The 14,510-nt window shown below is 40.8% G+C and overlaps 1 protein-coding gene across 1 annotated transcript in view; it reads left to right on the forward strand.

Moving 5' to 3' along the window:
* The first annotated feature begins 102 nt into the window (after positions 1–102).
* Positions 103–14,510, forward strand: part of CMTM8 (CKLF like MARVEL transmembrane domain containing 8) — a 48,423-nt gene continuing 34,015 nt past the window's right edge. The window contains exon 1 of the mRNA XM_032784151.2: positions 103–321. Coding sequence (XP_032640042.1) covers positions 160–321 — 162 coding nt within the window. The 5' untranslated portion in view covers positions 103–159. The remainder of the gene's footprint in view (positions 322–14,510) is intronic.

The raw sequence follows: 14,510 nt of genomic DNA on the forward strand, positions 1-14,510 counted from the left end.
TGCGGTGCCCGGGGCCGGGGGCCGCGCCGGGCTGGCAGCCGCACAAAGCCCCGCTCGCTCTGCGCTCACGTGCCCGCCGCCCATAGGCCGGGCTGACCCTGCGTATCCCGCACTTGCACCGCTCCGCAGCCTGCCCAGCCCGGGTCCCGGCGGCCGAGGATGGAGCAACCGTCTCAGCAGCGCCCTGGCGCCCAGACCGTCACCACCACCAGCAACTCCTTCATCGCCAGCTTCTCCCCGGCCGGCGCCAGCACCAGCACCCTCGCCTACGACAGGGAGTTCCTGCGAACCGCGCCCGGCGTCCTCATGCTGGCCGAGATCGTGAGTAACCCGCGCGCTGCCGCGTCCCCTCGGCTTGTGGGGCAGGGGAGCCCCCGGGGCTGACTGCTGCTCCCGGGCAGGATTCCCGGGGACTTTTGGACTCTCCCTCCCACGCTTTGTGGCTTCTCTCCAGCAGCCTGGGGAGGGGGGCTTTGCGCAAGGACCTGCCTGTGCGGTGACTTTGCTTGTAACGTTAAAGCCCCTCGCGAGCAAGCTGCTGTTGGGGAGAAACCCAGCTGCCAGAGTAGCCGGTTACAGGTGAGCTGATGATTCTGTTAAGTAGCGGGTTACTCCGGGTGCGGAGCGACTCCGGAGTCGCTGAGCTCCAATCCACCCCATGCACTTTAACTCAGCCTTACCGCTGAGTCAGAATCTCATCCCACAAAGAAGTCTCTGCTGGTGAGGAGGGCGAGGAAGGCTATCTCTGTAGAAACCTCCCTCCAGCATGCAGACTATAGGAGAATATCCCCTTTTACTTCAGAAGGACTTGTTCCAATGTAGTGATCTGCCTGGGTGGAATTCATTGAGGACTGGGGGCTGGAGCCTATGCCTCTACACCACCTGTTCCAAGATGAGTCTTAACAAACTCTTCAGACATTGTTGTTCTGTTTCTTCATTCAAATATGCTAGTTTCCAGGTTCAGGACAATTGGAGATTGAAGCATTTTGCAAAAAACAAAATAGTTTTTAATACTGACAAGTCAGATACACCCTTTTTGCTCAGTATAATGCTAAATGTTTTAAAATGTCATGCACTGAAGACTTGTAATTACAATTATATTCGAATCTCTTGTGTGTATCTTACAGAAATATAACATTATTCTGATGTCAGCATCAGAGGTTGTAAATCAATTTCCATCCAGCTTTAATTAAAGTTGAATAATCAATAATCACCAAAGAACTTTAATGTTTTAGTCTCAGATCCTGTTAACAGATCCATTTGTGCAGACAATTATGCCCCCCACCTTCCCCCCCCACACCCACAGCTTGTGGGCCTATTCACACAGATCAGCTGGTGGGGTCTAAATGAGTAATCCAGAAACAATAACTTTTTTCTATTCTATCACGCTTTGTTAAATTACACATTTTACAGACTGACCAAAGGACTGTTGAGAGCTTGGCCTCCAAAATCTACTCTTTAGGACCATCACAGAGAAGCTCATTTTTATGTGGCTTTTAGCCACCACCAAACTTTCCCCCCTAGTTCATTGACTGCAAAAGCTGCAATGCTTCCTGCACTACAGTCAAAACTCCTGCAGGCCAGTGGTTGGGTGCTTCTAGAGTACAATTCTTGTAATATTCTGTTTGGAGTCTCATCAATAACAGAGCATTTGACTTAGGTAACAAAGTAAAAGTAGTTTTAAATACTAAATGTTAAATTCTAGTCTTGTAAAGACACGTAAAACTTGATGACATAAACATCTACACAGAGCAGGGGATGTGTTCTTTTGTCTATTTTAGTGTTTGTAACGTCAACAACTCTTGCTGGGGAAAAACAGTCTTGATCAATCAGGACCAGATTTTCAAGTATTTTGTTTTGTGTTTATACACTGCATTGATAATATTAATAAATTAACTCTCACAACACTCTTATAAAAAACTAAGTAACACATCAGCCCTATTTTACAGATGGATAAGAGACTGATTCATCATTTCATTGCTCTTGGCACAGGTGCAACTAACTATACAGAGTTGTTCTAGTAGGGGGTTTCATGCTTTGTTGCTTCTGTAGATCAAGCTCATTGCACACACTAGGGATTCCTTATATTCCTTCATTTGCCTCCTGGCTCCTGCATGCCACTCTTCCATCCCCCTCAATTTCAGAGACTCTCTGGAACTCTCTTCACCCCTGCTTCATATCAGGGGGTCTGTGTGCCCCCATATTTCCCAGTCAGAGGTCTCCTATTCTGTCCCCATGGCAGGAGTTCTGTGTGCACTCCAAGCTCCTCTCCCCTCCTCCCCCCAGAGGCTCTGTGTGCACTCCCATTCCACCCCCTTCACCCTTTTACCAGTGACCTCCATTTCACACCTTGCCAGGGGCCCTGTGTGTCCTCTGTTCTGCTCGATGCCAGGTTCTGTGTATGCCTCTACTCCACTCCATTCTGCTTTTCCCCTCCCATATCCCCATTTTTCCCCTTTACCATGGTCCCCTGTTCTCCCCTATTACAGTCTATGCCAAGGGTTCTGCGTATGCTCCTATTCTCCCCCGCCCCAGTATCTATTGGGTTCCCATTCTTCTCCCCCACCGTGGCTCTGTGCCTCCCTCACTCCCCCACCATTATTTCTCTGTTTTCTGGGAGACAAGTCATTCAGGGTGTCAGGAACTTGCCTCAAACGTTCCCTGAACTTTTGGAATTGATTGGATGCAGTGTTCAAAAGTTAGCACATTACATCTAAACAGCCAAATGTCCAAACAGAAATGCCATCAAGTGCAGTAGAAATCTTGCAAGCTCAGCCCAAAATGGTAACAGATTTAGTCTTTTGTTGTTGTTACTTTGCACAGATGTAAATAACTGTACCAAGTGCGAGTCAAAATGAGATTGCTTGCTTAAGGCCAAGTAATAAATTGATGGTAGAGCAGGAATTAGAATGTGGGAGTTCCTAGTTGTTGGTCCTGTGCGCTGAATGATTAGACACACTGCCTCTCTGTAAATTAATTTGTATTTTTTTAAGTTAGCCTATGTATTTAATTAATGATTAGAGATCTTAAACATTTTTTTAAGCATTTCTATCCACCATGTAAGTTTCTGCTTGACTGTCTTTTGCTTTGACGATGGTTTGTGGAAAGGTTACTTATTTGACCACAACCACTTTCAAGGCCTGAGAATATAACTATTATAAACTTCCAGAAGTCTGACCCAGCAGTGGCACAATTATCTTATCCATTACCATCAAAGCAAACAAGTCAAATGGAACTCCAGGCTTATGTGCAGTATGGATCCTTACTGGACTTCTGGCAGAAACAGCCAGAGAAGAATCATGTTACAAGATACTACCTAGTATGAGGAAGTAATAGAAAGTAACTTCTGTTACTAACCAAAATGCTTGTGTGGAACTGTAATTATTAGATATTGTCAGAACAATCCAGAGTGCTTAGGCACCTGAAATGTAAACAAATTCAAGTTTTAAAATATTGGGAACATTCCAGTATTAACATTAGGCAAATAAAAGAATCAAGCTATAGTCATTGTAATTGTATTCAAAAGAAATGCCACATTCCTTCCCATTGCCTTTCCACTTCTTATTGCAACAAGGTTCACAAGCCCACTCATGCTTTCTCTGATAAGAGAAAACTGAATAGGTTAATTGGAACCTCAGTAAAGTGTGATACAGAACTCATGAAAGTACTATATGAAGTGCCTCTAGCATAAGTACAATGGCATGAATTCCATTTGAGACTGAGATTATAGTTAAACGTAGTTGCTTGAACAGTCACACATACAGGCTCTTGTGTAGACTTCTGGATCGGAGTGTACCAAACTCACTGAAAGTCCACTTTAAAACTAATCCAGATCCCTTAATCAGGAATTCTAAAAGTTCAGTTTTATTACTGTGTTGCTGCATAAATTATCAGTGAAAATACAATTAACGACTTCTAGTTCTAAAATTACAGACCTCTTATCTGGTGTGAGGTAAAGGAAGAATTCCACAGGTTCAACTAGCAAAGAGAATGGATAGGCACTTGAACGTATATCATAATTGTACCAGTTAGGAATATGTTTTCACTGCAGAGTTAGGCCACGCTGTTAGTTAGGTGTTGCCCCTAACCCCCACCTCCCATTCACACACACACACAACCCTCTCCTTTGAGTTTAGTGGTGCTTTAAACCTTGGGGTGCTGGCGGTATAAGCTAAAGCTCAGATAACCTGGACCCAGAATAAATCCCTCCAGTGATGATAGTTCTCTAGTGCCTTCTCTCGTTTGTGGTCAGAACAGGTGGGTTCTCCCATGATTCACTGGGAAAGAATCATAGAGCAGCTTGGCTTATGGAGATCAAAGAACTATGGGATAACCACACCCTCCCCAGAAGTCTAGCAACACACACAGATGACAACAGACAGTGAAGACAAGAGTAACTTCAGTGTGGCTTTTTCGTGCAGCTGCTCAAACCCAAGATAAACTATACTTCATGTTCAAACCCAGCTGCTGATTACCCAGACTCACTCTGCAGTGAAGCTATACCCTGGCCTAGTAGAAGCAGCGGCAGATATTCCTTTAGTATAACCCCACAAAGGTATCATGTTGCATCTTCAAAGAAGCAAGAATAACAACTTCCAGAGTTGTCCAGAACAGAAATATCCTCTCAAAAGACAGGACGATGGCTTAGAAAGAAATGTTTGTCTTCTCAGGAATTTTATGGATCAGTGAAACAATGACTAGAAGTGCCCCCTCCGAGTACTAAATCAGCTTTTCAAGCCAACTCTTATGGAACACTTTGCAGGAGTGAAGAATTTTCTGGTTGCTAAGCATAGTTCTAAAAATATTTCCTTTGAATAATGACAGTGATTCCTCCAGGTTGTTGCTGCTGAGAAACATGTTGCTGATACAGTATTTTTTTTTAAAATTTGTCTTAGTGTATTTAGTCTTATGCTGGATATTTATTTTAAACAAATACAGCTTAAAGTATTTAGGAGATTGTTGTGCTGCTGCAAGTGGATAAATGGGTTGGCATTCTTTTTACCAGATTTTAATAGTGTAACCAGACTGATTCACTTTTTCACATATATATCACACCCAAACACTCTTTAGGGTTATGTAGTGCTTATGAATCTACATCCTTATTCTGAGTTTTTCATTAACTTGATTATTCTTGCAGTTCTGCAGCTATACAGGATTTTGTACCTAGATTGCATTTCCGGGCAATACATCATGATTATGGCTCAACTAAGTTACTAGGTATTTCTCTTTTTTTTTTTTTTTTTTTTACCCCTATCCAAATTTAAGATGTCTGACTCTGGGGTATAATCTAGAAAAATTCCCAATGAATTCTCTCATTCTGATGGTATAGTGAATCTCAGATTAAGTAGGTATCATGTGTACTTGGTTCTCTTGATAAAACTTGATGACATGCATCCGACAAAGTGGGTATTCACACATGAAAGCTCATGCTCCAATATGTTTGTTAGTCTATAAGGTGCTACACAACTCTTTGCCGCTTTGATAAAACTGGAGGCTTACCACAGTACTAGAACAAAAAGATTCAGAGTTGTGGGAAAGCATTTTTATAACACACATCCCTGAAACATCTCTTCAGTTTAATAGAATTCGTCCTAGAAGGCACACTGTTTTACCAAATTTTAGCACTGTTCCAGTGAATTAGCTAGTACTAGGAGGGATGAAATAAATAAAATAGTAAGAACTGTGGACAGGAGTGACTCGGTGAGAGCCTTTACTTCGGCAAGTGTAAAACAAAAGTTTTACTCCATTGTAAAAACATTTTTATGGATCCAGCATCTCCTCATTGGCCCTATGCTTTGCACATCACACAAATGAATTATCAAGGCTTGATTAAGGCAATGGCCATGTTCCCGCTCCCCCGTCCCCCCCCACAACTTGGAGTGCCCATTGAGAGAGGCAGAGACAGCAGCATAAGCCCCCCCCTCCTTTCTCCCAGGAGTAGCAGGAAGCCTGCTCTCTGGCTTCTGGAATGGTGTGACTCTCAATACTTCCCCTAGTAACTGGGTGCATATGCTTGGGTAAAGTCAATGAAACTCAAGCACATTCTTAAAGTTAAGCAAATGCCTTGCTGAATAGGGATGGACTTAAAGAAATGCTTAAAATTAATCACTTATTACTGAGTGTAACAAATTACCTCTGCAGCAGTCAACTTCAGAGATTCTTTTTATACACACTGAATGTGAAAATGCATGGCATGAATTCTAGGCTCAGTACTGCGCTCCTTAATCAGGCAAAACTCCCGCTGAAGTCAGGTTTCAGACCTCACTGCATTTTATACTGTTATTCCATCACCACACTAACAACCACTGCTTCAGCCGATATATACGTATAATTTCCATCTTCCTTGGGCTCACATAATTGTTTAAAGCTCTGTTTCCTGAAAGGTCTGTAGTGTCCTGGACTAGATCAGTGTATTTCCTTGGAACAAGAGGACTATGTGGGTGAAATACAAGAAAACTAAGTTTGAAAGGTGATGTGTGGAATGTGCCCAGAGCATGAACAGAAACAATAGTGGGATTGACAGGGATGTGTTAGATAACAGAACTTGAAATGAGTGGAGACACTTTACAAAAGTTCAGGAATGTGAGAAATTCCCAATACCTCAAAATTTAAAGTAGACTTTGTTTCCAGTGCTGTTACTTTGTCATGAGAAAAATGCATTTAAAAACATTCATAAACATAAATTCAGTCATTGGATGGGTAGTGAGTCTAATCAAAATTTCTATGCCTCTTCAATGTCAGTTTTTGAAATAATTCTTGTTGGCGTTTATTCTAGAGATGAGCAGTAAAATCTCTACAGTAATCTTTGAACGTTTTAATTCTAATTAAAGAATAGAGCTGGATTAGGGAACTTTTGTAGCTCACTCAGAAGCCCGAATGAAGGCTCAATGGAAGAGAGAGAGCGGATGGGCTCTTGTTAATTTCTGGAGTGCTGATACCAGTGTGGTGCTCTGCTAGGGAAGAAGTAATTTATAGCCCTCCCAGGTTCCCAGCAGTTCCTGTGGAGTAGATCCAGTCCCCTGCAGCCCTAGTTCAAGATGGTGCAGTGTCTGAGTGTCACAATATGTGTGAGAAGGGTGACATTGGAGGCTGTTGAGGGGTGCTCTGTTGCTGGGTGGTGTGAAGGATTCCTTTAAAATCCCCCACGGAAAGTAGACTGCTGGTGAAGAGACTGGATAGCAGTATTGGTAGAATTACAACAAAAGGGATGCAGATTCCTTACCCTGCTGTTATGTTAAATATAGGGCTAAGACAATAGTACAAAATCCTGGACTTCCTTTCCTATTGGTGCATCCTCTTCCATGCCTCTCCCTCTCATCACTGCCTTTCCCCTTTATCACTGTAAATGTTTCCTTCTTTCCCCCCCATCCCCAAACTAAAAAAATAAAGTTGGTTAATAAAAATTCCTTGTGCATCTGTTTGAGAGTCTCAGAGTGTTTTACACACATAAATGAATTAGCCTTACAGCACCTTGGGAAGTAGGGAAGCATCATTACCCTACTTCACACCTGAGGAAACTGAGGCACAGACAGGTTAAATGGCTTGCTTCAAATCACACACAACTCTGGCAAAGCTAGGAATGGAACCTATGTCCTATGACTCCTAGCCTTGTGTATTAACCATGAGACAACTCTTCCACCCCAACAGCAGCTGCCTTGCACTGCTGGTGAACATCCCTTCCTGCCCTGCAATTATGGGAGTTCTCTGTTCACTCATGAAGTCATAATCCACACACATCACTCACATGCAAAGTGGAGAGCAAAAGGTTGAGTTAAAAGCAGCACTTGCCAAAACTCTCACTACTGGTATAAGGGATTTTTCTTAAAGATTAAAGTTTCAAAACAAACACAAATTCCTCATATGAATTCTGAGACCTTCAGAACTGAAAAGGTACCAAGCATTATGCTTGTCTGTCCCTTGGCATGTTTTCCTCTGCTGGTGCGTATGCATTCTCATTCAGCCTGTTGTTCTCTGCTAGGAGTAACATTGCCATAAATTCAGGTACCAGGGGGCAGGGTGTGTGTGTGTGTGTTTTCTTTTAGCTTTATCCAAAAGTATAAGAAAAATAGGGTACAAAGTGTTACAATGTGATTCTCCCACACTCATTCCTATTCTGATTCCAATAAAGCAGTAGAAATTGTGCCTCTGCAGGAGCACCAAGCCCTCTTTCCTAGGGTCAAACAACAAATAAATTTTATAACCTATCACATATTCTAAGGAGCAGCACTGCTCAGTAAGGGTAGGAGCCAATTTCTGTTGGAGTCATTGGTCCTGATTCTTCTATCACTTAACGGAGTGACACAGGTGTAAGTGATGCAATTTCAGGGAACCAACTCCTGGTTTACACAGTGCTAGGAGAATGAGGTCACTGCTTTCACTAGGAGTTGAATCAGGTCCTAGGAGGGATTGGTATTAGACTTAAACTATGAAAGTGAAAGGGACTAAGAGAACCAGTTAACTTGGTATTGGTAAAACTAACAAAATGTCATCATGGGGACTAGAGTAACAATCTGTTTACACATCCCAGTCATATCCAAATTTTTATTGAAAAATCCTGTAGAACTATTGGGAGTGAATGTCTATTTGGAGAGAATAGCATCAACAGGGATAACTGGGGCTGTTCGTGTTTTTAGCTGATGACTTGACACGCTCAACTGAAAAGGACCCTTATGAAGGACCTCTGCTTCTTACCAAATGCCTGAACACAAGACTTACCTTGTTAGTCAACATCCCTTTCCATGATAGGATTTAAGGAAACTTCTGATGAGGCTCTGCAGCACAGACTGTTTGTTTGTTTAGTCAGGGAGTTAGACTGCCAGAGAATACAGAGGTGTGCGGTGTATGTGTTGTACAGAAATTTCAATAACGAATCCCCTTTCTATTTATTTTTTTCTGTACTGTGAGTGACATTCCCAAGACTGCAGTGCTGCAAACAGTAAACTGCAGGCTCTGAGCTGTGTGTGTCATGCTGCAGAGTAGCTGTGACTTAAGTATGGGAAGGAGTAGGGGAGATCTGACTAGACAAAATGTTGCATCCAGGAATTAAGGAGTTGGTACAACCCCATGATACTGTTTGATCAGTCTTGGACTTCTGAGTTACTTTCTTAGACTGTTGAGGGCCATGGTAGCACAGACTCTAGCAAGGGTTAGGTGAGGTGAGGGTGAATCCACGCTTGAATGCCCATGACCAGGGCTGTAGAAATAGAACGTCAAACCAAATGCACTATTGTCCTCTGAATGCTCAGAATCCAACTGTTAAAAGACGGCAGTATTTTTTGTTTCAGATATTTTACTGAATACAATACATCTAGATCTGTTGGTCTAATGTTTTAAAGATCATATAAATATAATGCATCTTACTACAGGTAACTTAATTGCTTGCATCAAGATCATATATATTATACATGCAACCATGTTTAAAGAAATTACTGTAGTTAAAAAGTCAATGATTCAAAAGTTAGGGGGTGCCAAAAGTAATGTTTCTTTTACAACCTTTGTTCAGCCCCCTTGTAAATATATATTATGATGCAATTTTTACAATTGCATCATAATATAAAATTTTGCCATTTTCATGAGGTCCCTTCCAGCCCTACACTTCTATGATTCTATGTCTTATGCATTTGGCAGATAGGATTTTGTAAAATGTGGTCAGCCAGGAACTGTTTTGTTACAGTGGTGCCTTTATTTATCTCCAGACTCCTAAAATCAAGCTGCAGGGGATTTATATTATCAAAGAACTCCTGTAGAAAAAGGCAAAAAAGTTCTCAGCCATCTTAATCACTAGCAGGTTCTTTGATGGAATTCCAAACATTTTGTGTATCTGGGTGTATAATGCATTCATTAGGTGCAGGTGTAGAAGAGTGGTTATCTACCTTTGCTGAAGGAAGAGACTGGTATTTTTAAAATGTTGGGTTTTGAATTACAAATGCTGTCAATCTTTTTGTGTCAGTGAATAAACTGACCACCAATTGACCTTTAAAAAAAAAATCTCCTCTTCCCTATGGGTTTGTATTGAAGTATATTGTTGTACAAGTAAATGCATAATAGGTGTTCTGCATCGTCCTCTAATGCAAGGGGAATTTGCCATTGTCAGGGACAGGATACCAAGCTAGACAGAGTATTTTTGTTGTTCTGATATATGCTGTGGCTTTTTCTATATTCCTGTAAAGTTTCCAAGTGGGAAATACTTCTTCTTAAAATAAATATTGTAGTTACACAAACCACACCAGTTCCAGTAAAACTGACCTTTGTGTTTGGGGTTGATTCTTGCATTGACGCGGTTTAACTCGAGAGGGTGATGGGTAGGAGGAGATTAAAGTTGTACCTTGATTAAATGATCCAGTTTAATTTATACCTGAGGAGATAATAGAGAATGGAAAGTCTGTTTATATATTTTTATCTATTTAAATCCTGCTGACCAATGCTTGGGAAGTTAATGTACAATGTGAATGTATACATCTGAAATGATAAATTTGTAAAACAGATACATCTTTGTGTTAGATTTTATTTTATGGCAAAAAGTTAACCTTTTCAAAGACTGTGCAAAACTAGTATTAGGCATGCTACATAAACAGACAAAAATCTGTAGTTCATGAGGCGGGAATAATAAAACAACTTTTTAAGTGAAGTTGGTAATTCATCTATGTTAATAAAAGCCAGAAGGTATCCAATACATTTTTTTTAAAATGAACCACTCCTGAAAATCTCTCTCTCATTATTTGGTATGTTACAACTGGCCAGCAATCTGTCTCAAACACGTGCTTAACTTTATGCATCTGAGAAATCCCAGTGAACTCATTTAGACTACTCAGGTGGACAAGGGTAAATAGATGCATAAGTGTTTCCAGGATTCAGGACCTTACCCTCAACAAGATATTATGCTTATGCCGCGTTATTCTTCAGAAGGTAAAGTAACCTAACCAGGAGGAAATCTTAAATATGCTGAATGAAAGATTTTTCCACTTTTTTTTTAATTTTTGTTTCAAAGGCAAGAATTATTGAGTCTCTACACACTAGAGTAATCTATCCAGACTTTATTTAGAATGTTCTATATAATGTTTTAATAAGCTCTTTAGAGATTTCTTTCCAGCATTTGGTAATCATAAAACATGACCAGACACATTGTACAGAAGACCTGCCTTTTGTACAATGTGTCTGGTCAAGCAGACACATTGGTCTGCCTTTTCATGCAGTAACAGGGACTTTTTTGGCAAATATTTGCCTTGGATAAGCAGGGCAAGATAATCTGTTAAAGGTGAAGGGTGTTCTTAGAGAGTCTCCCATCAGGCTGAGTTAAAATTCAGTAGACCACACAAGCAATAAGTGAAACAGAATTCTTTAAGCTTGGTTACATTTATTTTTACGTTCTTATCAGTCTAGATAATGGAATGTCAGCCTCAGAGTTGATCTGTCTAGATAAATAACTTTCATTATAAAGGTTAAAAACCTGCATTTTCTGTTGATTTAGGGGGATGTTGTCAACTTTAATTTAGATCTCCAAAATAAATGTTTTACAAATTATGTAAATTAAAAATAAGTATGAGAGAGAATTCTCCTTTAACATGCTGCTTTTCTTTTTTATCATAACACTATACAAATGGTGCATGCAAACAAAATTACCAAATAACTGAAGGTACAGAAAGCGTCCAAATCAGACTGGATTTGTTTTCAATAACTAAGATAAATTGTATGTACATTGCATTCATTACAAAGATGTGATTATAACAGATCAGCTCTTGATTCCCAGGAAATCCAAAGCAAATCTCCCATTGACTTCAGTGGGGCCAGGATTTGCCCGTAGTCTCCATGTACAAAATAAAATAAATGCATTTTGAGAGATAAGGACATCAAAGAGTAGTTGGAGAGGAATTTGGGTTTAGTGATCAACGCTTGTATTGTTTGTCTGATTTTTTTTTATGAATCAACAGTTTCTTCCCAATAGATATTTCTGGTTCTTTCTGATGTGTTTGCCCTAAGTATTTGGTAGAAGATATCAGAATGGTGAGGAAAGACTGACATTTTCAATGGTTGGAATGAATGTTGCCAAGTCACACCAAAAAACATGCTTCACACAAATAATGTCATAGCTCAAAATCCCAGGCTGAGTTTTTAAGGTTTGGGGTTAGAAAAATACAGCTTGTCAACAGCATACTTGATATGGGAATGGTTGATAGGTTGAGGATCGAATACTACAAATGCCATTTTTATATTCCAAGCTAAACTTACTACTGGGAGAATTCTGTGCCAAAAATTTTTGCACATAATATTTTAAAATTCTGTATATTGTATTTGTCAAAGTAACACAATGTAATCACACTAGTTTCAATTAATTTGGTAATTTATTTCAAAATACCTGTCAGCAAGTAAGTCAATAATACAGGGGAAAAAAAGATTCAGGAATTTTTTTGGACAAATAGATTCCTTACAATGCAAATCAATACAGAACTTTGAGTAATTAATTTAAACTATAATACAGAAACTTATTTCCTGCATTATAACAGAGCAACTGAGGGAGAGGGAAGGATCCTGGGAGTGAACCTGGAGAATTGCTGGGTGTGGGTGGGAAAAGTATGGAACAAGGTTTTCTTGTGGGGGGGGGGGGGCTTGTTGGGGAGCTGAGGAGTGTCCCCTATGCAGACCCTGACTGACCTCTAGTCTGTCCCATTCAGTCAGCCATGTGTGGCCCCGCAGCCCTCCTCCCATTTAACCACTGGCACAGCGCTGTCAGCCCACTAGCTTCTGAGTCCCCGACCCAGTCTTCCCTCCACCCTCCAGCCCTTCTGAACCTATTCTGTCTGTCTCTCTCTTTTTGCCCTGCCCCCCGCAATATCCTGTGCCTCCTAACCTGGTTCTGTGGGCAAGGTGCTCTGATGAACACATCTGGCTGCTGGCTATTACTGCTGGTGCCACAGCAGCCTCTGGTGGGCAAAAGGGGAACTGCAGCACTTCTCAGAAAGAATGTATTTTCTGTGCAGGGGAAAAAAAATTCTGCGCCGGACATGAGTTATGCATGTGCTCAGTGGTGCAGAAGTCCCTGAGGAGTATAAACTGCACTTTAGGAAATGTTACTAAAGTGTATAAACTGCACTTTAGGAAATGTTACTAAAGTGAATTGACTTCAGATAACAACATTTTATTATTTGGTGATATTAATAGATTACATGAAGCAAACACAAGCTACCTGTAATAACATTCCTTAATTGAAAATGTACAAGACTACTCGTTAGACATCTATTGGACTTGAATGTCTCTTATCCATTGAATAGAAACACCAGAAGTCAAGAGTGAGTCCTGAATCAGACTTAAGTAGTTGAAATAAGCAAATGAAGAAAAAACAAAAACTTATAACACCAATTGTATCTGTAACTGTTTTAACTCTTTATTTCAAGAAAGAAAAAAAATAAGCAATCTTTGGGTCAAATCCTGAGATGTGCTGAGAACCTACAAGTTCTGTTGGCTGCAGCTCCCACTGAAGTCATATGTAATACTTAAGGATGTTGCTTTTTATTGGACTTGGACATCCTGGAGTTTTGACATGGGATTTGCTGTGTTGAACTGTGGGTTTGTGGTATCAATTCAGCATTGATACCACATTATTTAAGGCTGCTTTTTGGCAACCCCAAGTGTTCAAAAATCATGAGTCAGGCCTCAAGAAATAATCCTGTTTACTTAAAGAGAATGAGATTTAAAAAAAAACAACACATTGAGTTCTTATTCACCTTGTAGTTTCTGAGCCTTTAGGGTTCACACTTTCAAGCTTTTCTCTGCAGCTGTGAAGGCTAGAAATGTGCTTGTTTTTTTTAATGAAAGCTGAGTTTCATGAAATAATGAGATTCCAGGAGCTAGGGTCTAAAGAAAATAATCAAATACTCATAATATTATTGTGAATCTTTCAGAGTTGGCATCACTGCCATTGACTGCACTTTTCAGCTCCTCCTGTCTGGCCTGAGAAAAGGATTAAGCATAGAATCCTAGGACTGGAAGGAACCTGGAGAGGGGGTTGGATGGGTTGGGGGTTCTGAGGAGTGCAGTCGGGGGCGGGAAGTGGGATGGGGTGGATGGGGGCAGAGGCTAGGCTGTTTGGGAAGGCACAACCTTCCCTACCCAGCCCTCCATACAGCTGCATAATCCTGATGTGGCCCTCGGGCTGAAAAGTTTGCGCGTCCCTGACAGGTGTTTAACATGCATGGATGTTCTAGTACAGGTGTAGGCAACCTATGGCACGTGTGCCAAAGGTGGCACGTGAGCTGATTTTCAGTGGCACTCTCACTGCCCGGGTCCTGCACACCTGTCCAGGGGGCTCTGCATTTTAATTTAATTTTAAATGAAGCTTCTTAAATGTTTTAAAACCCTTATTTACTTTACATACAACAATAGTTTAGTTATATATTATAGACTTATAGAAAGACCTTCTAAAAACATTAAAATGTATTACTGGTACACAAAACCTTAAATCAGAGTGAATAAATGAAGACTTGGCACACCACTTCTGAAAGGTTGCCAACCCCTGT

This window comes from Chelonoidis abingdonii, chromosome 2, assembly GCF_003597395.2.
Source record: "Chelonoidis abingdonii isolate Lonesome George chromosome 2, CheloAbing_2.0, whole genome shotgun sequence".
Taxonomy (NCBI): domain Eukaryota; kingdom Metazoa; phylum Chordata; order Testudines; family Testudinidae; genus Chelonoidis; species Chelonoidis abingdonii.